The sequence below is a fragment of the Dipodomys merriami genome, unplaced genomic scaffold (assembly GCF_024711535.1).
Source record: "Dipodomys merriami isolate MVZ:Mamm:240054 unplaced genomic scaffold, mDipMer1.0.p SCAF_78, whole genome shotgun sequence".
NCBI classification, from domain to species: domain Eukaryota; kingdom Metazoa; phylum Chordata; class Mammalia; order Rodentia; family Heteromyidae; genus Dipodomys; species Dipodomys merriami.
This window is the reverse complement of record NW_027206379.1, coordinates 5,528,201-5,552,301: the sequence shown is the minus strand read 5'-3', so window position 1 is coordinate 5,552,301 and position 24,101 is coordinate 5,528,201. Positions and strand designations below refer to the sequence as shown.

The 24,101-nt window shown below is 63.0% G+C and overlaps 1 protein-coding gene across 3 annotated transcripts in view; it reads left to right on the top strand.

Moving 5' to 3' along the window:
• Positions 1–1,639: 1,639 nt before the first annotated feature.
• Positions 1,640–24,101, top strand: part of Muc2 (mucin 2, oligomeric mucus/gel-forming) — a 33,119-nt gene continuing 10,657 nt past the window's right edge. The window contains exons 1-31 of one of the 3 annotated variants that reach the window (XM_070009920.1): positions 1,640–1,720; positions 2,207–2,474; positions 4,128–4,242; positions 4,539–4,629; positions 4,739–4,848; positions 4,983–5,193; positions 5,319–5,444; positions 5,606–5,723; positions 5,814–5,952; positions 6,087–6,197; positions 6,936–7,005; positions 7,173–7,310; positions 7,408–7,572; positions 8,326–8,420; positions 9,276–9,402; positions 9,720–9,975; positions 10,271–10,323; positions 10,428–10,528; positions 10,824–10,978; positions 11,195–11,333; positions 11,721–11,828; positions 12,527–12,706; positions 12,816–13,055; positions 13,741–13,897; positions 14,070–14,201; positions 14,806–14,953; positions 15,901–15,944; positions 16,281–16,487; positions 16,633–16,650; positions 17,637–19,209; positions 19,456–23,990. In XM_070009920.1, the coding sequence (XP_069866021.1) occupies positions 1,645–1,720; positions 2,207–2,474; positions 4,128–4,242; positions 4,539–4,629; positions 4,739–4,848; positions 4,983–5,193; positions 5,319–5,444; positions 5,606–5,723; positions 5,814–5,952; positions 6,087–6,197; positions 6,936–7,005; positions 7,173–7,310; positions 7,408–7,572; positions 8,326–8,420; positions 9,276–9,402; positions 9,720–9,975; positions 10,271–10,323; positions 10,428–10,528; positions 10,824–10,978; positions 11,195–11,333; positions 11,721–11,828; positions 12,527–12,706; positions 12,816–13,055; positions 13,741–13,897; positions 14,070–14,201; positions 14,806–14,953; positions 15,901–15,944; positions 16,281–16,487; positions 16,633–16,650; positions 17,637–19,209; positions 19,456–23,990 (10,006 nt within the window). In that variant the 5' untranslated portion in view covers positions 1,640–1,644. Of the gene's footprint in view, positions 1,721–2,206; positions 2,475–4,127; positions 4,243–4,538; positions 4,630–4,738; positions 4,849–4,982; positions 5,194–5,318; positions 5,445–5,605; positions 5,724–5,813; positions 5,953–6,086; positions 6,198–6,935; positions 7,006–7,172; positions 7,311–7,407; positions 7,573–8,325; positions 8,421–9,275; positions 9,403–9,719; positions 9,976–10,270; positions 10,324–10,427; positions 10,529–10,823; positions 10,979–11,194; positions 11,334–11,720; positions 11,829–12,526; positions 12,707–12,815; positions 13,056–13,740; positions 13,898–14,069; positions 14,202–14,805; positions 14,954–15,900; positions 15,945–16,280; positions 16,488–16,632; positions 16,651–17,636; positions 23,991–24,101 lie in introns of all 3 variants that reach the window. The other 2 variants (XM_070009918.1, XM_070009917.1) reach the window with 2 other exon arrangements.

Genomic DNA, 24,101 nt, shown 5'->3' with positions numbered 1-24,101 from the left:
CTCATGATGGACACCGACCCAGAAACGAGAATCAGGATCCCATTGTTTTCAACAGGGGGAAGACATGGCGGGGAAGGGACCCCACGTCTCTGTTCATCCCCAGCTGCAGGGTCAGGGCCGCCCGGGCCTCTACGCCTGGCCAGCCTGTGTGCTGAGGGCCTCTACCCCTGGCCAGCCTCTGTGCTGAGGGCCTGCAGGCTGGACTGATGCACCGTGCCCTTCCAGGTGGCTCCAGATGCCGGAAAGGCAGTGGTCAGCCTCAGCCACTCAGGATCAGGCTCTGCAGAGGCTGCGCTTCTTTCTGGGGCAGGATCCAGACAGAGAGAGTGGGGGAGACAGAGACAGACAGACAGAGACAGAGGCACACAGAGACAGAGACAGAGACAGACAGAGATAGAGACAGGGACAGAGATAGAGACAGACAGGGACATAGATAGAGACAGAGATAGAGACAGAAGCAGAGACAGACAAAGACAGAGACAGAGACAGAGATAGAGAGAGACAGAAGCAGAGACAGACAGAGACAGAGACAGAGAGAGACAGAAGCAGAGACAGACAGAGACAGAGACAGAGACAGAGACAGACAGAGACAGACAGAGACAGACAGAGACAGAGGCACACAGCGACAGAGACAGAGACAGACAGAGACAGAGATAGAGACAGAAGCAGAGACAGACAGAGACAGAGACAGACAGAGACAGAGACGGAGGCACACAGAGCGAGGTATGGCATTGAGCGGGCAGCTCCCTGCGTGTGCCCGGGAGCAGCAGCAGCGGTGGGGAGGGCTGCGGGGATGGCCTGTGGGGAGGGCTGCCCTCCCCCAGCCCCATCTGCAGGCCTCAAGCCGCTTCCTCCTGCACGACGGGACCTGATTCTACCGAAAGCCCCTGGCCGGGCTGGGCGCGCCCCGCGTTCTAATTACATGTAATTCCAGGACCTGCTGAGCCTGGGAACGCGCGGGATCAGAGCGCAGAGTGTGGATGGAGCTGGGCTCTGACGGAGCTCCAGGCTCCACCGAGGCCGGCGGCCCCACGCTCCCACGCTTCTGGAGGCCACGCGGGGCATGCGCTGGTGAGGGGTGCCGGCTCTGGCCCCCCTCGCCCCCGAGCTCCCCCTGCCGGGGGAGGATTACCTCCCGAGGTGGGCCGGGCCGGGGCAGACCCCAGGCCCCCTGGCTGGGGCAGCCACGTCGTTTGTGGCTGATGGGCCTCTGGAATGGGAGAGAATGCACACACCGAGCCAGGAGTCCCAGCCTGGGAGTCCCTCATTCTACCTGGGCACGGGGCTGGGGCTGGGAGCCGGCTCTGCGGCCAGGATGCACTTCTGGCAAGAACCTTTGGCCTCTTCCTTGGCTGGGGTCTCCTAGCGTGGAAGGGACGGGAGCCAGGCCGTGGGTGTGTGCGGCGTGGGGAGGTGTGGGTGCTGCATCCTGAGGAAGGCCGGGTTTACTCAGAGAGTCATAAAAGGATAAACTCCGATAACCTGAGTCAATATTTCCCCACGGGAGCCCCCACAGCTGTTTTCTGCATAATCCGCAGGCCCCGCCCACCGCCGCCCCTCCCCCTCGGCCCTGCACAGCCTGCTGGGCATATAAGGTGCCCACCCCGGCCCCGGCCGCTCTCTCACGCCGGCCTGCTGAGCGCCATGGGGTGGCCGCTGGCTCGTCTGGTGGCCGTCTGCCTGGCCCTGACCCTGGCCAGGGGCTCAGAGCTCCAGAGAGGTGAGAGGTCCGGGGTGTGCGCAGCGGGAGGCAGCCCGGCCGGGAGGCCGGTCAGGCGGGCCAGGCAGCCCGGCGCGGCCAGCGGAGCCTGGGAGCCGAGGGCCCGGGACAGCCCGACGGCTCCAGCTGGATGGGCCCGGGACAGCCATCACCCCTCTGAGGGTGGAGTGAGGGGGGCCTACCGGAGCGGGGCAGCTGCCGGCTGAGGAGCTCTGTTCTCGGGGGGCGGGGGGCGCAGGGGGAGCGGGGGCGAGGGCGGGGAGCTGGGTTGGGGCGGGAAGGCCAAGCCGCCCCTGTTCCGTCAGGGCGGGCTCCGGCTCAGGAGGGCCCAGCCCCCGTGTGTGGGTGGGCGGCGGGGAGGGGCGCCTGGAGTGGCAGTGTTGGGGGTCCGCACGGGGTTACACGGGGCCGGGCCCGCCGCGCAGCTCTGGGGCGGGGACCGGGCGGCCCGGGCGCTCACCACGTCCCCCGCCGCTCCATCCGAAGGCCGGCCCCGGAACCACGGCCACAACGTCTGCAGCACCTGGGGCGCCTTCCACTACAAGACCTTCGACGGCGACGTCTTCCGCTTCCCCGGCCTCTGCGACTACAACTTCGCCTCCGACTGCCGGGACGCCTACAAGGAGTTTGCCGTGCACCTGCGGCGGGGCGCGGGCACGGGCGGGACCCAGCCCCGGGTGGAGTCCATCCTGCTCACCATCAAGGACGACGCCATCTACCTCACGCACCAGCTGGTCGTGGTGAACGGAGCCATGTGAGTGGGGTGGCAGTGTCCCCTGGGGACTGGCAGTGTCCCCGTGCTGTCCTGGGGACTGACAGTGTCCCCCATGCTGTCCTGAGGGTCAGCAGTGTCCCCTGTGCTGTCCTGGGGGTGGTGGCAGTGTCCCCCATGCTGTCCTGAGGGTCAGCAGTGTCCCCCGTGCTGTCCTGGGGACCGGCAGTATCCCCTGTGCTGTCCTGGGGGTGGTGGCAGTGTCCCCTGTGCTGTCCTGGGGTGGCAGTGTCCCCTGTGCTATCCTGGGGTGGCAGTGTCCCCTGTGCTGTCCTGGGGGTGGTGGCAGTGTCCCCTGTGCTGTCCTGGGGTGGCAGTGTCCCCTGTGCTGTCCTGGGGTGGCAGTGTCCCTGTGCTGTCCTGGGGCGGCAGTGTCCCCTGTGCTGTCCTGAGGGTCAGCAGTGTCCCTGTGCTGTCCTGGGGTGGCAGTGTCCCCTGTGCTGTCCTGGGGCGGCAGTGTCCCCTGTGCTGTCCTGGGGTGGCAGTGTCCCCCGTGCTGTCCTGGGGTGGCAGTGTCCCCTCCCATTCTTGTAAGGATGGTGGTACTTGCTTGGCTGTGGAGGCCTGCTCCCCACACCCTCTTTTAGACCTCTTTCTGCCTGGCATGTGGCTTTGAGGTCTGAGCGCAGGTCACAGATTCATTCAACAAACACAGATGAATCCCCTTCACGAACAAGGCGTCTTGCTTTTCCTGTGGGCTTCTCTGGAAGAGGGGGTAGTGACCACCAGAGCCGGGTCCCAGGCTGGGGGATGGTGACCACCAGAGCCGGGTCCCAGGCTGGGGGGTTAGTGACCACCAGAGCCGGGTCCCAGGCTGGGGGGGGGATGGTGACCACCAGAGCCGGGTCCCAGCCTGGGGGATGGTGACCACCAGAGCCCTGGCCCAGGCTGGGGGATGGTGACCACCAGAGCCGGGTCCCAGGCTGGGGGATGGTGACCACCAGAGCCGGGTCCCAGGCTGGGGGATGGTGACCACCAGAGCCGGGTCCCAGGCTGGGGGATGGTGACCACCAGAGCCGGGTCCCAGGCTGGGGGATGGTGACCACCAGAGCCGGGTCCCAGGCTGGGGGGGCGATGGTGACCACCAGAGCCGGGTCCCAGGCTGGGGGGTTAGTGACCACCAGAGCCCGGTCCCAGGCTGTGGGGGGGATGGTGACCACCAGAGCCGGGTCCCAGGCTGGGGGGGTGGTGGGCTGAGCCCAGGCTTGGGTTGCAGAAGGCTGACGCTATTGTTCCTGCTTTGTCCGGGGAACAATGGGCGTCTCAGGTGGATTTCCGTCCTGCCGTGGGAGTTGCCCTCTCCCTGCTTCACGGGGCTGTTTCCTGCACGGCTCCATCTTCACTCCCCTGCCCCGCTGGCCTGCCTGGACGGGCGGGTGGGGAGGGCAGCGGGGCTGGGGGTGGGGCTCGAGCTGGGGTGAGGCAGCGCCCCTCCAGCACAGGACGCGTGGGCACAGCCCGGTCAGGGATGCGTGGCCCACCTGGGACAGAGGCGGGGGCGGGGCTGTCCTCAGCGCCCAGAGCCTGGAGGGGCTGGGGTCCCGCCCCTCCCTCCCTTGGGGCTGGGTGCTTCCTGGGGGGGGCGGGGCTGTCCTCAGCGCCCAGAGCTGGTGAGTGACCCTGGCGCCCCTCCAGGGTCAGCACCCCACACTACAGTTCCGGGCTGCTCATCGAGAAGAACGACGCCTACACCAAGGTCTACTCCCGGGCTGGCCTCACCCTCATGTGGAACCGCGAGGACGCTGTCATGGTGGGCACCGGCGTCCCCAGGCTGGGGGCGGCAGGCTCCCCTGTCAGGCCGGAGGGCAGAGGACCTGGGCTGGCCCTCACTGGGCCGTGGGAAGGCTACAGGTAGCCGCCAGTCCTGGGCCCTCAGCCCCTGCCTCGAGAGGTCCTCAGGGCTGCGGGGCAGCCGCTGCCCCACGGGGCCCACGTGGTAGCCGCCCGGGGCCTCCCCTCCACCGCCCTGCTTAAGGATCTGGCCGGGCTGGGGGCTTGGGTGGCAGCCTGGGACCTGGGTATCACATGCTCGCTCCTCTTCCCTAGCTGGAGCTGGACAGCAGGTTCCAGAACCACACCTGCGGCCTCTGCGGGGACTACAATGGCCTGCAGACCTACTCAGAGTTCCTCTCCGAAGGTGGGCTCTGGGCTGGGCAGCAGGAGGTGGGGGCCGGGCCGGGGCCCCTGCTCACGCTGACCCGTCCCCCGCCTGGCTCTCCCCCGCTGACCGGACCCCTGCCCACCAGGCATACGCTTCAGCGCCCTGGAGTTCGGGAACATGCAGAAGATCAACAGGCCAGGGGTGCCCTGTGAGGACCCGGAGGAGGAGCCGGCGCCCGAGTCCTGCTCTGAGCACGTGAGTGGCAGGCTGGGCCCCCCAGCTCCCAGCGGGCCCCCCTCTGCTGGCTTTGGGTGGGGACCCCAGCGGCGAAGCGAGGGGCAGGGGATGGAGGGAGAGCAGCTGGCCGCATCGCGTCCCCCTCTGTCCAGCGAGCCGAGTGCGAGAGGCTTCTGACCGCAGCAGCCTTCGAGGACTGCCAGGCCCGGGTGCCGGTGGAGCTGTACGTGCGCGCCTGCATGCAGGACCGCTGCCGGTGCCCACCAGGGGGCGCCTGCGAGTGCAGCACCGTGGCCGAGTTCTCCCGCCAGTGCTCCCACGCCGGGGGCCAGCCGGGGAGCTGGAGGACAGACTCGCTCTGCCGTGAGCAGCGGGGGACTCCCGGGGGGGGGCTCTGGGGTGGAGCCCGGGGCGGGGGCCATGTCAGGGCCCGGCCGCTGGGCCCCATCCTCCCCGAACCGCAGACTCATGGCCGCCTTCGCTTCCAGCCAAGAGCTGCCCTGGGAACATGATTTACCTGGAGAGCGGCTCCCCCTGCATGGACACCTGCTCACACCTGGAGGTCAGCAGCCTGTGTGAGGAACACCGCATGGACGGCTGCTTCTGCCCGGAAGGTGAGGTTCTGGAGGGTCCCCACTCAGGGGCTCTGGGGCCCCCAACGAGGGTCTGGGACTCTCTGTACCAGATGGGGCACAGGTGTGGGAGGTGGTGCAGTGAATCGGAGGGCGGCACTTCCTGGGGTCCCGGGCCGACGCCCCGCTCCCGTCTGCCCCAGGCACCGTGTACGATGACATCACGGGCGGTGGCTGCGTCCCCGTGAGCCAGTGCCACTGCCGGCTGCACGGGCGTCTGTACACGCCGGGTCAGGAGGTCAGCAATGAGTGTGAGCAGTGGTGAGTCTCGGGGCGCGGGGGCGGGGGCGGGGCGGGCGGGTGCCAGGCAGGGTGCCACCGAGCCTCAACCCGCTCCCCGCTGCCCGGCAGCCTCTGCCACGCCGGCCGCTGGGTGTGCAAAGACCTGCCCTGCCCGGGGACCTGCACCCTGGAGGGCGGCGCTCACATCTCCACCTTCGACGGGAAAAAGTTCACCTTCCACGGGGACTGCTACTACGTCCTGACCAAGGTAGCCGCCCGGCGGGCGGGCGGGCGGGCAACGCAGAGCTGGAGCCCCAGCTGTTCCTGGAGGGGGCCACGGCGTGCTGGGGCGGCGGGTGGCCCCTGGCCCTCACATCTCAGCGTCCGCCGTCCGCCCCGCAGGGGGAACACAACGACTCGTACGCCCTGCTGGGCGAGCTGGCCCCGTGCGGCTCCACCGACAAGCAGACCTGCCTGAAGACCGTGGTGCTACTGACTGACAAGAATAAGAATGTGGGTGCCCCCCACGCCCCTTGCCCAGTTCCCCGAGCTCTGCAGACCCGCTCCATCCTGTGGACCTTTGACCTTTCAGTTAGATTATGACCTTTAAGTAGTTGTGCAGAGGGGTTTCAATCACGTGGCAGTTTGTGAGTACAACACGCCTCGGTCCACGTGACCCCTCCCATCTGCCCCACCCCCTCCACCCCCCAGGTGCATACTGAATGTTCTGACTGTGCGGGCCTACCCTCTTCTCTCCGTTCTTTTGCCCAATGCCCTGGACCCCCCACTCTGTGTCCCAGCCCTCGGTATTCACTGTTAGCATGTAAGCGGTTCAAAGGCGTTACACCGTTGGAATCCTCCCTTGCGTAAACACACCATGGCGTGCATGTGAATGGCTCTGTACGCCTTTTACATACATCTTTACCTTCGTCCCCACTTCCACATATGAGAGAAACATGCGCTGTCTCTCTTAGCTCAACTTTCCTCACACAGCTGGACAAAGGACACAATGTTATTCCTCCAGATAAGTGGGGAAAGGTTTGCATGTACACACGGAGGTACATATACGTATATGCATACAAGCCCACATGTATTCTCTCGACCTGTGTCTTGGCTGTGATAAATAGTGCAGCAAGGACAATGGGTGTGCAAGCATCTTTACTGTATCCCAACTGACTGTCCCCCCCCCCCCCCCCCGCTGCTGGGCTGTGGGGTCTTCTCTGGTACTTTTCTGAGCTGGCTTCCTTGCAGGTGGTAGCCTTCAAGTCAGATGGCAGTGTGCTGCTCAATGAGATGGAGGTAACCCTGCCCCATGTGGCTGGTGAGTCCCCTGTCCTGAGGGGAGCCCTGATGGGGGGTGGGGGAGGGTGGGGGGAGGGGCCGCCTCTGCTCTCCAGCTCCTTCTGGTTGTGGCGAGGGAAGGTGACGGGGGACCGCAGGGAAGCAGGGCCCAGGGGTCCTGTGTGCTCACCGCACCTTGCCTTGCAGCGAGCTTCGCCATCTTCCAACCCTCCTCCTACCACATTGTTGTGAACACGGCGTTCGGGCTGCGGCTGCAGGTCCAGCTGGTTCCGGTCATGCAGCTCTTTGTGACTCTGGACCAGGCTTCCCAGGGGCAGGTGCAGGGTGAGTGGCCCAGCGGGGTTTGCCCCTGCAAACGTCCCACGTGGGGCCTGCCCCCCGCCAGCCCCGGACCCCCCCCAACCCTGTGCTGGCCCCTCAGGCCTCTGCGGGAACTTCAACGGCCTGGAGAGTGATGACTTCATGACGTCTGGCGGGCTGGTAGAGGCGACGGGCGCCGGCTTTGCCAACACCTGGAAGGCCCAGACCAGCTGCCATGACAAGCCGGACTGGCTGGATGACCCCTGCTCGCTCAACATCGAGAGCGGTGAGGCTCAGGCCCGGGTGGGGGCGCCGCGTCCCGGCCTCCGGGGTGGGGGCTCCCGCGTCCCGGCCTCCGGGGTGGGAGTTCCCGCGTCCCGGCCTCCGGGCTGGGGGCTCCCGCGTCCCGGCCTCCAGGGTGGGGATTCCCGCGTCCCGGCCTCCGGGCTGGGGGCTCCCGCGTCCCGGCCTCCAGGGTGGGGATTCCCGCGTCCCGGCCTCCGGGGTGGGGACGCCCGCGTCCCGGCCTCCGGGGTGGGGGCTCCCGCGTCCCGGCCTCCAGGCTGGGGGCGCACGAGCCCTGGCCAGCACGGCCTTAGGGTGGGCGGGGCCCTGGCGGGTCAGGGCGCAGGGGTTGGTGGGGGGTGGACAGCCTGCCGTGCCAGGTTCCAGCCTGTCACCTGCTGCTGCCCCACAGGACTGTTCATTGTAGCTCAGTGACTGACAGCGAGGGCCGGGCTGGCCACTCACGGGTGGTGGTCCCCGTCCAGGGTTGGCCTGGCACCGTGAGAGGCAGCATGAGCTCCCGGCCACACCCAGGGTCCTCTCTGGATTCTGCTTTAAGCTGGGACACTGTGGGTGGGGTCTCCTTGGAGGAGCAGAGGTGGTGGGTGGGTGGCAAGGAGCTCCTAGAGATTTGACTGGAGAGAGGAAGGGACCTGGTGTGGGTGAGGGGACCCTGTCCCTCAGCCCGGGTGAGCTACTGGACTGGGGATCTACAGAGAGGCCCTGGCCCTGCTGAGGTTCTGACCCATTCCAGCCAACTACGCTGAGCACTGGTGCTCACTCCTGAGGAGGACTGAGACCCCCTTCGGCAAATGCCACCTGGCCGTGGACCCTACAGAATACTACAAGGTGGGTGTGCAGTGTGCAGTGTGCAAATGTGCAGTGTGCTGCATTCAGTTTATAGTATGCAAATGTGCAGTTTGCAGTGTGCTATGTGCAGTTTGCAGTGTGCAAATGTGCTGTGTGCAGTGTGGAAATGTGCAGTGTGCAGATGTGCTGTTTCCGGTGTACTGTGTGCAGCATGCAGTGTGCCTTGTGCAGTGTGGAAATGTGCAGTGTGGAGATGTGCTGTGTCCAGTGTACTGTGTGCAGTGTGCAGTGCACAGCGTGCAGTTTGCAGTGTGCTGTGTGCAGTGTGCCTTGTGCCATGTGCAGCATGCTGTGTGCCGTGTGCAGCATGCTGTGTGCAGTGTGCAGCATGCTGTGTGCAGTGTGCAGCATGCTGTGTGCCGTGTGCAGCATGCTGTGTGCAGTGTGCAGCATGCTGTGTGCCGTGTGCAGCATGCTGTGTGCAGTGTTCAGCGTGCTGTGTGCAGTGTGCAGCGTGCTGTGTGCAGTGTGCCTTGTGCCGTGTGCAGCATGCTGTGTGCAGTGTGCAGCATGCTGTGTGCCGTGTGCAGCATGCTGTGTGCCGTGTGCAGCATGCTGTGTGCAGTGTGCAGCATGCTGTGTGCAGTGTGCCTTGTGCCATGTGCAGCATGCTGTGTGCAGTGTTCAGCGTGCTGTGTGCAGTGTGCCTTGTGCCGTGTGCAGTGAACTGTGTGCCTGAAGCAGCCCGGGGGCTTGGTGCTCCTGGCTGAGCCTGCATGTTCTAGGTGTGTGTGTCACACTGCGTGCGTGCGTGCATGCAAGCGTGTGCAGCTCTCAAGCACACAGGTGGCTGGCCACTCCCCTCACTGTGTGCTGCCTTGTTCTGTTGTCCAGAGGTGCAAATATGACACGTGTAACTGCCAGAACAATGAAGACTGCCTGTGTGCGGCCCTGTCCTCCTACGCCCGGGCCTGCGCGGCCAAGGGCGTCATGCTGTGGGGCTGGCGGGAGCGTGTCTGCAGTGAGTGCCCCTGCATGCTGGGTCCAGGCCGAGAGCCCGGGGCCCAGAGCCTGGGAGGTGCAGGAGAGGGCCGGTCCCTACGGACCCCTCTGCTGCCTGCTCCCAGATGGGCAGGGAGTGGGGTACACCCATGTCTGCCATCCCAGGGACAGACTTTGGGGGGCCAGCTGGGAGCCAGCTTTGGGGTATCAGCTGGGGGCCAGCTTTGGGGGGTCACTTGGGGGTCAGCTTTGAAGGTGGTAGATGGGGGTCCACTTTGGGGTGTCTGCTGGAGGTCAGTGCACTCACCCTCACTCTGGCCCTGTGGTCCCCCCTAGACAAGGACGTGGACTCCTGCCCCACCTCCCAGGTCTTCCTGTACAACCTGACCACCTGCCAGCAGACCTGCCGCTCGCTCTCCGACGGGGACACCCACTGCCTCAAGGGCTTTGCGCCGGTGGACGGCTGCGGCTGCCCGGACCGCACCTTCCTGGACGAGAAGGGCCGCTGCGTGCCCCTGGCCAAGTGCTCCTGCTACCACCACGGCCTCTACCTGGAGGCCGGAGAAGTGATCCTGCGGCAGGAGGAACGCTGGTGGGGCAGGGGTCAGGGGTCAGCGGAGGGGGGTCAGGGGTTAGCGGGGGGGTCAGGGGTCAGTGGGGGGGGGAGGAACAGGATGGAGGAACGGCTCCAGCTCTGCTCCGGGTCTCTGCTCCAAAGCAAACCTCGGGGAACTCTATGTGGGGAAAGAGGGCCCCACGGGGGCGGAGATGCTCGGGGCGGGGGTCCCCGGGCAGCGGCTGGCCGTGTCCGCAGCTGGCGATGGCGTTCTTGTGACCGTCGCGAGTGGGTGCAGGGCCCGGCCCACTCACCCCCCTCTCTCTCACAGTGTTTGCCAGAATGGAAGGCTGAATTGCAGGCAGGTCAAGTTGCTTAGCCAGAGTAAGTGCTGCCTGCAGGGCGGGGGGTCCCGCCCGCGGCCCCCTCCCCTCCCCTTCCCCTGCCTCTGCCTGGGGCTCCAGCTGAAGGCCGGCCTCCGCCCGCAGGCTGCCGGCCCCCAAAGGCCCTCGTGGACTGCAACAACCTGACGGCTCCCGCCACGCAGAGCCCGCGTCCGCGGAGCTGCCAGGCGCTGGTGGCTGGCTATGTGCGTGTTCCGGGGGCTGCGGTGGGCGGGCAGGCTGGGAGGGTCCCCGGCTGCCTGAGCGGGGGGGGGGGGGGCGGCGGGGCCTCACCCTGCCCCACCCACCAGCCTGGCTCGACCCGAGGGTGGCAGTGTGGTGAGGGGCGGGCCCTCCTGGGGACTCTGGCAGCCAACCTGTGGGCAGCGACGAAGGGGGGGGCGGCTGAGGGTGGGAGTCAGGGGCCCCGGGGCGGCCCCATAGCTTCGCGGGAGGCAGTGAGGACCTCGCTCAGGAAGCCCTGCTTTGTGCCGCCCCCAGTACCACACGGAGTGTGTCAGCGGCTGCGTGTGCCCCGGCGGGCTGCTGGATGATGGGCGTGGAGGCTGCGTTCCGGAAGAGGCGTGCCCGTGCATGCACAACAAGGACCTGTACCTCCCGGGGGACCAGATCAAGATGGACTGCAACAACACCTGGTGAGCAGGCCCCGCCTGGCCGCTCCTCGGGGGGTGGGCCGAGGTGGGCGCCGACTCCGGGGGGCCACAGAGGGCCGCAGTCGGCAGCCGGCCTCCGGTGTCTGCAGAGGCCTGGAGCCTCGGTGGGAGTGGGGCCTTAGGGATGGCCCTGCACCGTGGTCCACACGCGCCTGCGCGAGCTGCTGGGCGCCTCTCAGCCCCTCCTGCTCCCCCCAGCACCTGCCAGAGAGGACGCTGGGCGTGCACGCAGTACGCGTGCCACGGCACCTGCTCCATCTACGGGAGTGGCCACTACATCACCTTTGACGGGAAGCACTATGACTTCGACGGGCACTGCTCCTACGTGGCTGTGCAGGTGAGGCTGGGCGGGGCCGGCGCCTGTCCAGACCCGGAGGGGCTCAGGGTGGGACCGGCAGCCTTCCCCGGCCCCAGACGCCCACCCCTCACACTGCCTGGAGGTTGGGCTCCTAACCTCACGCGGGTGGGCCTCCTCCGTTCTGTGCGTGTAGTGTGTGTACGGGTGTACTTGTGCCTGTGTGTGCACTTTGGCGTGTGTGTATATGTGTGCATGTGAACACAGACCCAGAAAGTCTCCAGGTTCCCCCTGCCCCCTGTTTGGGAAGCTGTGGAGGGCTGTGGTTGGTGAGGCTGGGGGGGGGAGGCAGAGCTGGGGTTGGGTTGACCAGCGGGAGGGTGGGTGTACGCAGAGCACCCATGCTGCGCCCATCCTGCTGGCCCCTAGGACTACTGTGGTCAGAACTCCACCGGCTCCTTCAGCATCATCACCGAGAACGTGCCCTGCGGCACCACCGGCGTCACCTGCTCCAAGGCCATCAAGATCTTCATAGGCGTAAGCACCAGCTCCCGGGGACTGGGGACTCCTCGGGACCCTCCCCCGGGATGCCTCGGGGCCCTCCCCCGGGACTCCTCAGGGACCCTCCCCCGGGACTCCTCAGGGACCCTCCCCCGGGACACCTCAGGATCCCCCCGGGACTCCTCGGGACCCCCCCCCCTGGGATGCCTCGGGGCCCTCCTCCGGACTCCTTGGGGACCCTCCCCAGGGACTCCTCGGGACCCTCCCCCGGGACGCCTCAGGACCCCCCCGGGACTCCTTGGGGCCCTCCCCCAGGACTCCTCAGGGACCCTCCCCTGGGACTCCTTGGGGACCCTCCCCCGGGACGCCTCGGGACCCCCCCGGGACGCCTCGGGACCCTCCCCAGGGAAGCCTTGGGACCCTCCCCCGGGACGCCTCGGGACCCTCCCCCGGGATGCCTCGGGACCCTCCCCCGGGACGCCTCGGGACCCTCCCCCGGGACGCCTCCGGGCCATCCCCCGGGATGCCTTGGGACCCTCCCCCGGGACGCCTCCGGGCCATCCCCCGGGATGCCTCGGGACCCTCCCCCGGGACGCCTCGGGACCCTCCCCCCGGACGCCTCGGGACCCTCCCCCCGGACGCCTCAGGACTCCCCCGGGACGCCTTGGGACCCTCCCCCGGGACGCCTCGGGGACCCTCGGACGTGAGCAGTGGCCCTCCTCTCCGGTGGACAGGGCACGGAGCTGAAGCTGGAGGACAGGCACCGGGTGGTGAAGCAGCTGGAGGAGGGCGGCCACGTGGCCTTCCTCACGCGGGAAGTGGGCCAGTACCTGGTGGTGGAGGCCAGCACCGGCATCATCCTCATCTGGGACAAGAAGACCACGCTCTTCATCAGGCTGGCTCCGTCCTACAAGGTGGGCATCTGGCAGGGTGCAGCGCTGCCTCCCTGCCTCCCACCCGCCCGCCCCCTCCCCCTGCGCCCCCCCACTCCAAGCCTGGGACTAGCCGGCTCGCCTCCCGCAGGGCGCGGTGTGCGGCCTGTGCGGGAACTTCGACGGCCGTACCAACAACGACTTCACCACGCGGGACCACATGGTGGTGAGCAGCGAGCTGGACTTCGGGAACAGCTGGAAGGAGGCTTCCACCTGCCCGGATGTGAGCAGCACCCCGGACCCCTGCAGCGCGAACCCACACCGCCGCTCCTGGGCCGAGAAGCAGTGCAGCATCATCAAGAGCAGAGTGTTCAGCGGGTGCCACAGCAAGGTGGGCAGGCGTGGGCTGGGCGTGGCCAAGACAGGCGGGCGGGGCGTGGGAGTGGGCGGGGCCAAGACCGGTGGGTGGGGTGCAGGAGTGGGCGTGGCCATGGCACACAGGCCAGCAGAGGCCTCCTGTGGCTGAGGACCCAGGTCAGGCAAGGCCCAGCCTGCCCACGGCCAGTGAGCCTGTCTGGGGCCCAGGGAAGGCAGGGCTGCAGCTGGCGGGTTGGGCTATGCTGCTATTGGTCCCAGGGTCCTCTCCACGTGTGCCAGGGTAGGGTCACCGGCTGCATCCCCATGGGGTGCTAGTCCCCGAGCTTCTACGCTGCACCCCTCGCTCTTCCCTCCCTCCCTCCCTCGGAGATCCCTGGCTGGTCCCCAGCCTTCCCTACCTTTCCTGGCTCACACGTTCACCCGAGGGAGAAAGGACATAACCCACGAGGGTACGGGCCAGGGGCGGGGTGATTTTAGGATTGCCATTTACAGCGGAGGGGCGGAGGCCCCCGGGGGCAGAGAGGCCAGCCACGGCTGTGCATGGGAGCCACAGGGCCTCTCTGGGCCCTGGTTAGCCACGCGGGGCCCGGGGTAGGAGCAGGTCTAGGGGACTGCGTCCCGAGCTCCAGGGCCTGCGGGGAGGAGTCCTGGCGGGGGGCGGCAGCGTGGCCCCAGACACACTCGAGTCCGCCCCCCAGGTGGACCCCACCGTCTTCTACGAGGCGTGCGTGCACGACTCCTGCTCCTGCGACTCGGGCGGGGACTGCGATTGCTTCTGCTCGGCCGTGGCCTCCTACGCCCAGGAATGCACCAAGGCCGAGGCCTGCGTCTTCTGGAGGACGCCAGACCTGTGCCGTGAGTGCCGGGCAGGGCCGAGGCGGAGGGAGGCCCGGGGTCTGCTACAGAGGGCGCCCCCCCGTGCCGGGATGGCGCCGGCCCTCCGGGGGTCCCGGCCCTGGCTCCCCGTCATCTCGGCACCCGCCGGTCCCCTCGGGCCTGACTCTGCCCCGCCCCCCTCCCGCACCAGCCATCTTCTGCGATTACTACAACCCCCCGGACGAGTGTGAGTGGCACTATGAGCCGTGTGGGAACCGCAGCTTCGAGACCTGCAGGACCATCAACGGCATCCACTCCAACATCTCTGTGTCCTACCTGGAGGGTGAGCGGCCGGCTCTCGGGACACCGGTGCCTCACCGGCCTCTGCGGTGGGGCCAAGGGGTCACTTGGAGAGGGGTCTGCGATGGACGAGGTGGACCAAGCCCACCTCGCTGCAGAAGCAGCCCCCTGGGCAGGGGCCTGGCTTCCAAGCTGGGCCTGACTGTGCGGGACAGGGGCCGAGAAGCCGACGCCGTCAGAGTGGTGTGCGGAGTGGGGGGGGGGGTGGGGGGGATGGGGAGGGGGGACGGCAGGGGCAGACTGCTTGGGTCAGGCAGTGCAGGACGCCCCGGGGACACATGCAGGCCCTTGTGCTCCTGACCCCTGGGCCTCCCGGAGCACCAGCCCCAGGAGAAGGGCCTGCGGCGTGGGGCCTGGGCTGTCCCGTGGGGAAGGGCCTGCGGCGTGGGGCCTGGGCTGTCCCGTGGGGAAGGGCCTGCGGCGTGGGGCCTGGGCTGTCCCGTGGGGAAGGGCCTGCTGCATGGGGCCTGGGCTGTCCCGTGGGGAAGGGCCTGTGGCGTGGGGCCTGGGCTGTCCCGTGGGGAAGGGCCTGCGGCGTGGGCCTGGGCTGTCCCATGGGCTGAGCCTGCTCCTCCCCATGCCGCCAGGCTGCTACCCCCGGTGCCCGCAGGACAGACCCATCTACGATGAGGACCTGAAGAAATGTGTCAGCGGGGACCAGTGTGGCTGCTACATCGAGGACACCCACTACCCACCCGGAGCCCCCATTCCCAGCGAGGACATCTGCATGTCCTGGTACGTGAGCCGGGGCCTGGGGGAGGCTCTGCACACGCACACACACACGCACACGCACACACACACACACACACGTGCAGACACACACACACGTGCACACACACACACACACGTGCAGACACAGCAGAGTCTACACACGGGCAACATGCCACCTCCCCATGCAACGTGCATATGGGAAACCTACCCACAGGCATCCACACCATATATGGTAACCTACGCAACACGCGTACGTGCACACAAAGCACAACATACCACATATACATACCAAGCACAGCACACACAGCAATACACATACAACACATGTGACCCATACACCTAACCTGACCCACACACGTGTGTACAGCATACACATGTATATACCACACACATGTGACCTACACAACACGCACAGAGGCCAGGTCACAGGTGCACTCAGTGCACATGCTTACAGAAACTCGAGCGTGGAGTTCCAGTCCTTTCTTTCTCTTTTTCCTTCCTTCCTTCCTTCCTTCCTTCCTTCCTTCCTTCCTTCCTTCCTTCCTTCTTTCCTTCCTTCCTTCTCTCCCTCCCTCCCTTCTTTCTTTTTCTTTTTCCACCCCTCCCTCCCCTCTCTCTCTCTTTTCTCCCATCCTACCCCTCAGTATCAGGAGGTCCCAGGCGCTCTACCACTTGAGTCACACCTCCAGCCTGGCTTTTTGCTGATTGTTATGGACATGGAGGTTCACAGACTTCTCTGTCTGGGCTGCTGTGATTTGTAGCTCTCCACACCTCAGGGTCCTGAGCAGCTAGGATCCTAGGCGTGAGCCACCAGAGCCCGGCTGCCAGTCCCTCTCCCTGGGGGCAAGGAGGCCTTCCGGTCCCCTCCGCCCTCGGGCCCCGCTTTCCCTCACCCACCTGTCCCCCATCGAGGACAGCGCGTGGCAGGGAGGGTGCAGGAAGGACTGGCAGCTGTTGTGTTTTCCTTGCAGCACGTGCACGGATTCCTCACAAATCACCTGCCAGCCAGACGAAGGTGAGGGGCGAGCCGTGAGCTGGCGGGAGGGGACCCCAGCCCAGAAGCCGCACGGTGCCCGCTCTCAGCCCAGGGGCCCGGCCTGGCCTCTTCCCCCTGGGCCCTGCCCCCGGGCCTGGGGAATCTTCTGGGCTCAGACCTGAGTGCTCAGCTCACTTGTTTCTGTCCCTTCTTGTGGGAGGAGCCGGCCGGCCTGTGGCCCAGCTCCTGCGTGGCTGATGAGACCTTCCTTCCTGCGCGGGGGACGCTGGGACACTTGGCTGCGGGTGGTCTGCGGAGTGCGTGGAGTCCTCCTCTTTCCTGCGGTGTTGATGGTCAGCTTCCCTTCCCTCCCAGGAAAAGTTGTCAACCAGACCCAGGACGGCGTGTTCTGCTTCTGGGACATCTGTGGCCCCAACGGAACAGTGGAGCATCACTTCAACATCTGTGTCTCCTCCACCAGACCACCCTCGTCCACGCCAACCACCGCGGTCACCACGTCCTTCACCACCCCCACGCCCCTCACCACCACCACCCCCACCCCCACCTCAACCCCCCGGACAGGTGAGCGGGGCAGAGGGACGTCCACATTTGCTCTGGAGGAGACCGCAGGGGAGGCTGCCAGCAGTGTGACAGCCACGGGCAGAGGCGCCTTTAAGGTATGTCTGAAGCGGTACGATGACATCTTCTTCTCGTCCTTCTCTTGCAGTGCCGTCCACGACTCCACGTAAGTGATGCTGCTGCGTGACGGTCAGAGGGGCGGGGGGGGGGAGGTCGGGGAGGTCGTGAGTGTGTCAGGACTGCCAACGGGGACAGGGCCTGGGGGGGACGCAAGTGCGCAGAGCAGAGGAAAAGCCCTCCTTCCACACTCCTCCTTCCTGGAACGTGGCCCTTTTGGTTTTTATTTTTCATTTACTTATTTACATTTTCTGTGTCAGAACTGGGGCTTGGACTCATGGCCTTGCTCGCTCTTTCCTTCTTTCTTTCTTTCTTTCTTTCTTTCTTTCTTTCTTTCTTTCTTTCTTTCTTTCTTTCTTTCTTTCTTCTCTCTTTCTTTTCTTTCTTTCTTTCTTGGTCCCCACTGAACTCTGGGCCTGGGTGCTGTCCCTCAGCTCTTCAGCTCAAGGCCAGCGCTCTACCACAGCGCCACTTCTGGCTTTTTCTGCTTATGTGGGCTGAGGCATCAAACCCAGGGCCTCATGCATAGGAGCCAAGCACTCTACCACTGAGCCACCTTCCCAGCCCCAGCCTTGTAGTTTCATTTGGCTTTGTCACTTGAGGCTGGTGCTCTACCACTTGAGCCACAGCTTTACTTCTGTGAAGCTTTTTGGTGGTCAATGGGAGATAAGAGTCTCATGGATTCTCTGCCAGGGCTTTTCTGATGGATTTCTCTGCTGGCTTCAAAATGAGATCCTCAGAACTCAGTCTCCTGAGTAGCTGGGATTACAGGCGTGAGCCACCAGTGATCAGCCCCTTTTGACTGGCAATCTGGTAGCCACACCACACGTGGCTCTGTGCGGCCCCTTCCGTCCCTAGGCTGCAAAACAAGACTGTAAGGGATGCCCAGCCCTAAGCTCAGACCCCACACACAGTCCTCGGGTGAGGGAGGGGTGGTGGCAGCCTCACGGGGTTGGTCATGGAGGTCCGGAGTCCTCTAAACGTGCAGGTGCCTCTCCCAGCCACACATGACCAAGACTGGTTTGGTTTCTCTAGACTGCTGCCTCTGGTCTGACTGGGTCAACAAGGACCACCCTGAGAGTGGGAGCGATGGCGGCGACCACGAGACATTCACAAATATCTGCCCCGCTCCTGAAGACATCGAGTGCAGGCCAGCCGCGGAGCCCCACCTCAACTTGACGGACCTGCAGCAGAAGGTGTACTGCAACGTCACACATGGCTTTGCTTGCAAGAATGAAGAGCAGTCAGCAACACCATTTAATCTCTGTTATGACTACGAGATACGAGTCAAGTGTTGCTGGCCAGAAGAACTCTGTGTGACCAGCACCTCACCTACAACCGCTACCACTAGAACCACCACCACAACAACCACAACCACACCCACCACTCCACCAACATCCACCCCACCAACCCCCACCACTTCACCAACACCCACCACCCCACCAACCTCCACATCCACCACCTCACCAACACCAACACCAACACCAACACCCACCACCCCACCAACCTCCACATCCACCACCACACCAACACCAACACCAACACCAACACCCACCACCCCACCAACCTCCACATCCACCACTACACCAACACCAACACCAACACCTACCACCCCACCAACCTCCACATCCACCACTTCACCAACATCCACCACCCCACCAACCTCCACATCCACCACTACACCAACACCAACGCCAACACCTACCACCCCACCAACCTCCACATCCACCACTACACCAATACCAACACCAACACCCACCACCCCACCAACCTCCACATCCACCACTACACCAACACCAACACCAACACCAACCACCCCACCAACCTCCACATCCACCACTACACCAACACCTACCACCCCACCAACCTCCACATCCACCACTACACCAACACCCACCACCCCACCAACCTCCACATCCACCACTACGCCAACACCAACGCCAACACCAACTACCCCACCAACTTCCACATCCACCACTTCACCAACACCTACCACCCCACCAACCTCCACATCCACCACTTCACCAACACCCACATCCACCAGTCCACCAACCTCCACATCCACCACTTCACCAACACCTACCACCCCACCAACCTCCACATCCACCACTTCACCAACACCTACCACCCCACCAACCTCCACATCCACCACTTCACCAACACCCACATCCACCAGTCCACCAACCTCCACATCTACCATTTCATCAACACCCACAGCCACCACCTCTCAGACAACATGTGTACCAGACTGCAAATGGACTGGCTGGTGGGATTCCGGTAAACTGTACCCTAATGGGACAGGTGACTTTGAATTGGTTGGAAATGTCTGTGAAGGCTGGGCACTGAACATCTCCTGCAGAGCTGTGCCTTACCCCAGCACTCCAATTGAACAGCTCGGACAAACAGTGGTATGTGATCCCTCTATTGGGCTGGTGTGCAAAAATGAGGACCAGGAGATAAGTGAGGCTTTCCCATTCCGCCATTGTCTTAACTATGAGATCAATGTCTACTGCTGTGAGTGCGCTGCTCCCACCTCAACCAGCACCTGGACACCAACCACCACATCCACCACTTCAACACCAACACCCACACCCACCACCCCACCAACCTCCACATCCACCACTCCTCCCACCCCACCAACCACCACCCCACCAACCTCCACATCCACCACTTCAACACCAACACCAACACCTACCACCCCACCAACCTCCACATCCACCACTCCTCCCACCCCACCAACCACCACCCCACCAACCTCCACATCCAACACTTCAACACCAACACCCACACCCACCACCCCACCAACCTCCACATCCACCACTTCTTCCACCCCACCAACCACCACCCCACCAACCTCCACATCCACCACTTCAACACCAACACCAACACCTACCACTCCACCAACCTCCACATCCACCACTTCTCACACACCAACACCAACACCAACTACCCCACCAACCTCCACATCCACCACTTCAACACTAACACCAACACCTACCACCCCACCAACCTCCACATCCACCACTACACCAACACCAACGCCAACACCTACCACCCCACCAACCTCCACATCCACCACTACACCAACACCTACTACCCCACCAACCTCCACATCCACCACCTCACCAACACCAACACCAACACCTACCACCCCACCAACCTCCACATCCACCACTACACCAACACCAACGCCAACACCTACCACCCCACCAACCTCCACATCTACCACTTCGCCAACACCTACCACCCCACCAACCTCCACATCCACCACTACACCAACACCAACACCAACACCTACCACCCCACCAACCTCCACATCCACCACTTCTTCCACCCCACCAACCACCACCCCACCAACATCCACATCCACCACTTCAACACCAACACCAACACCTACCACTCCACCAACCTCCACATCCACCACTTCTCACACACCAACACCAACACCAACTACCCCACCAACCTCCACATCCACCACTTCAACACTAACACCAACACCTACCACTCCACCAACCTCCACATCCACCACTTCTCCCACCCCACCAACCACCACCCCACCAACCTCCACATCCACCACTTCAACACCAACACCAACACCTACCACTCCACCAACCTCCACATCCACCACTTCTCACACACCAACACCAACACCAACTACCCCACCAACCTCCACATCTACCACTTCAACACTAACACCAACACCTACCACCCCACCAACCTCCACATCCACCACTACACCAACACCAACGCCAACACCTACCACCCCACCAACCTCCACATCCACCACTACACCAACACCTACTACCCCACCAACCTCCACATCCACCACCTCACCAACACCAACACCAACACCTACCACTCCAACAACCTCCTCATCTACTACTTCTCCAACACCAACATCCACCATCCCTGAAACAACCACATCCACCACTTCTCCAACACCAACACCAACACATACCACCCCACCAACCTCCACATCTACTACTTCTCCAACACCAACACCAACACCTACCACTCCACCAAGCTCCACATCTACTACTTCTCCAATACCAACATCCACCACCCCTGAAACGACCACATCTACCACTTCCCCAACACCAACAACACCTACCACCACACCAACCTCCACATCTACTACTTCAACACCAACACCAACACCTACCACCCCACCAACCTCCACATCCACCACTTCACCAACACCAACACCAACACCCACCATCTCTGAAACGACCACATCCACCACTACACCAACACCAACACCAACACCTACCACCCCACCAACCTCCACATCCACCACTTCACCAACACCTACCACCCCACCAACCTCCACATCCACCACTACACCAACACCAACGCCAACACCTACCACCCCACCAACCTCCACATCCACCACTACACCAACACCCACTACCCCACCAACCTCCACATCCACCACCTCACCAACACCAACACCAACACCTACCACCCCACCAACCTCCACATCCACCACTACACCAACACCAACGCCAATACCTACCACCCCACCAACCTCCACATCCACCACTTCGCCAACACCTACCACCCCAACAACCTCCACATCCACCACTACACCAACACCAACACCAACACCTACCACCCCACCAACCTCCACATCCACCACTTCACCAACACCTACCACCCCACCAACCTCCACATCCACCACTTCACCAACACCCACATCCACCAGTCCACCAACCTCCACATCTACCATTTCATCAACACCCACAGCCACCACCTCTCAGACAACATGTGTACCAGACTGCAAATGGACTGGCTGGTGGGATTCCGGTAAACTGTACCCTAATGGGACAGGTGACTTTGAATTGGTTGGAAATGTCTGTGAAGGCTGGGCACTGAACATCTCCTGCAGAGCTGTGCCTTACCCCAGCACTCCAATTGAACAGCTCGGACAAACAGTGGTATGTGATCCCTCTATTGGGCTGGTGTGCAAAAATGAGGACCAGGAGATAAGTGAGGCTTTCCCATTCCGCCATTGTCTTAACTATGAGATCAATGTCTACTGCTGTGAGTGCGCTGCTCCCACCTCAACCAGCACCTGGACACCAACCACCACATCCACCACTTCAACACCAACACCCACACCCACCACCCCACCAACCTCCACATCCACCACTTCAACACCAACACCAACACCTACCACCCCACCAACCTCCACATCCCCCACTTCTCCCACACCAACACCAACACCAACTACCCCACCAACCTCCACATCCACCACTTCAACACCAACACCTACCACCCCACCAACCTCCACATTTACCACTTCCCCAACACCAACACCAACACCTACCACTCCACCAACCTCTACATCTATTACTTCTCCGACACTAACACCCACCATCCCTGAAACGACCACATCTACCACTTCTCCAACACCAACACCAACACCTACCACTCCACCAACCTCAACATCCACCACTTCTCCAACACCAACACCAACACCTACCACTCCACCAACCTCCACATCCACCACTTCTCCACCAACACCAACACCCACCACCCCTGAAACAACCACATCTACCACTTCCCCAACACCAACACCAACACCTACCACGCCAACCTCCACATCCACCACTTCTCCAACACCAACACCCACCATCCCTGAAACAACCACATCTACCACTTCCCCAACACCAACACCAACACCTACCACCCCACCAACTTCCACATCCACCACTTCTCCACCAACACCAACACCCACCACCCCTGAAACAACCACATCCACCACTTCCGCAACACCAACACCAACACCTACCACCCTACCAACCTCCACATCCACCACTTCTCCATCAACACCAACACCCACCACTCCTGAAACAACCACATCCACCACTTCTCACCCAACACCAACACCAACACCTACCACCCCACCAACCTCCACATCCACTACTTCTCCACCAACACCAACACCTACCACGCCACCAACCTCCACATCCACCACTTCTCCACCAACACCAACACCTACCACACCACCAACCTCCACATCCACCACTTCTCCACCAACACCAACACCTACCACGCCACCAACCTCCACATCCACCACTTCTCCACCAACACCAACACCCACCACCCCTGAAACAACCACATCTACCACTTCCCCAACACCAACACCAACACCTACCACCCCACCAACCTCTACATCCTCCACTTCTCCACCAACACCAACACCTACCACCCCACCAACCTCCACTTCCACCACTTCTCACCCAACACCAACACCTACCATGCCACCAACCTCCACATCCACCACTTCTCACTCAACACCAACACCAACACCTACCACGCCACCAACCTCCACTTCCATCACTTCTCCACCAACACCAACACCTACCACGCCACCAACCTCCACTTCCACCACTTCTCACCCAACACCAACACCAACACCTACCACCCCACCAACTTCCACATCCACCACTTCTCCACCAACACCAACACCTACCACGCCACCAACCTCCACATCCACCACTTCTCCACCAACACCAACACCTACCACCCCACCAACCTCCACATCTACCACATCTCCACCAACACCAACACCCACCACCCCTGAAACAACCACATCTACCACTTCCCCAACACCAACACCAACACCTACTACCCCACCAACCTCCACATCCACCACTTCTCCAACACCAACACCTACCATCCCTGAAACAACCACATCCACCACTTCCCCAACACCAACACCAACACCTACCACCCCACCAACCTCCACATCCACCACTTCTCACTCAACACCAACACCAACACCTACCACCCTACCAACCTCCACATCCACCACTTCTCCACCAACACCAACACCCACCACCCCTGAAACAACAACATCTACCACTTCCCCAACACCAACACCAACACCTACTACCCCACCAACCTCCACATCCACCACTTCTCCAACACCAACACCCACCATCCCTGAAACAACCACATCCACCACTTCCCCAACACCAACACCAACACCTACCACCCCACCAACCTCCACATCCACCACTTCCCCAACACCAACACCAACACCAACACCTACTACCCCACCAACCTCCACATCCACCACTTCTCACCCAACACCAACACTCACCACCCCTGAAACAACCACATCCACCACTTCTCCAATACCAACACCAACACCTACCTCCCCACCAACCTCCATATCTACTTCCCCAACACCAACACCAACACCCACCACTCCATCAACCTCCACATCCACAACTTCTGCAACACCAACACCCACTGTCCCTGAAACAACCACTGTCACCACTTCTCCAACACCAAGAACTACGACCCCGCCAACCTCCACACCTTCCACCCCGAAGACTGCAACTCTGACCTCTCCCACCAGTACGGCCACCACCACAGGTAAGCTACCCGACCCCCACCCACCCGTATACCTCTGCCACTATGTGGTGCCAGCTCAGCGTGTGCCACCACAGAGACCCTGCGGCCATCACAGGGATACCTGGGTCACTG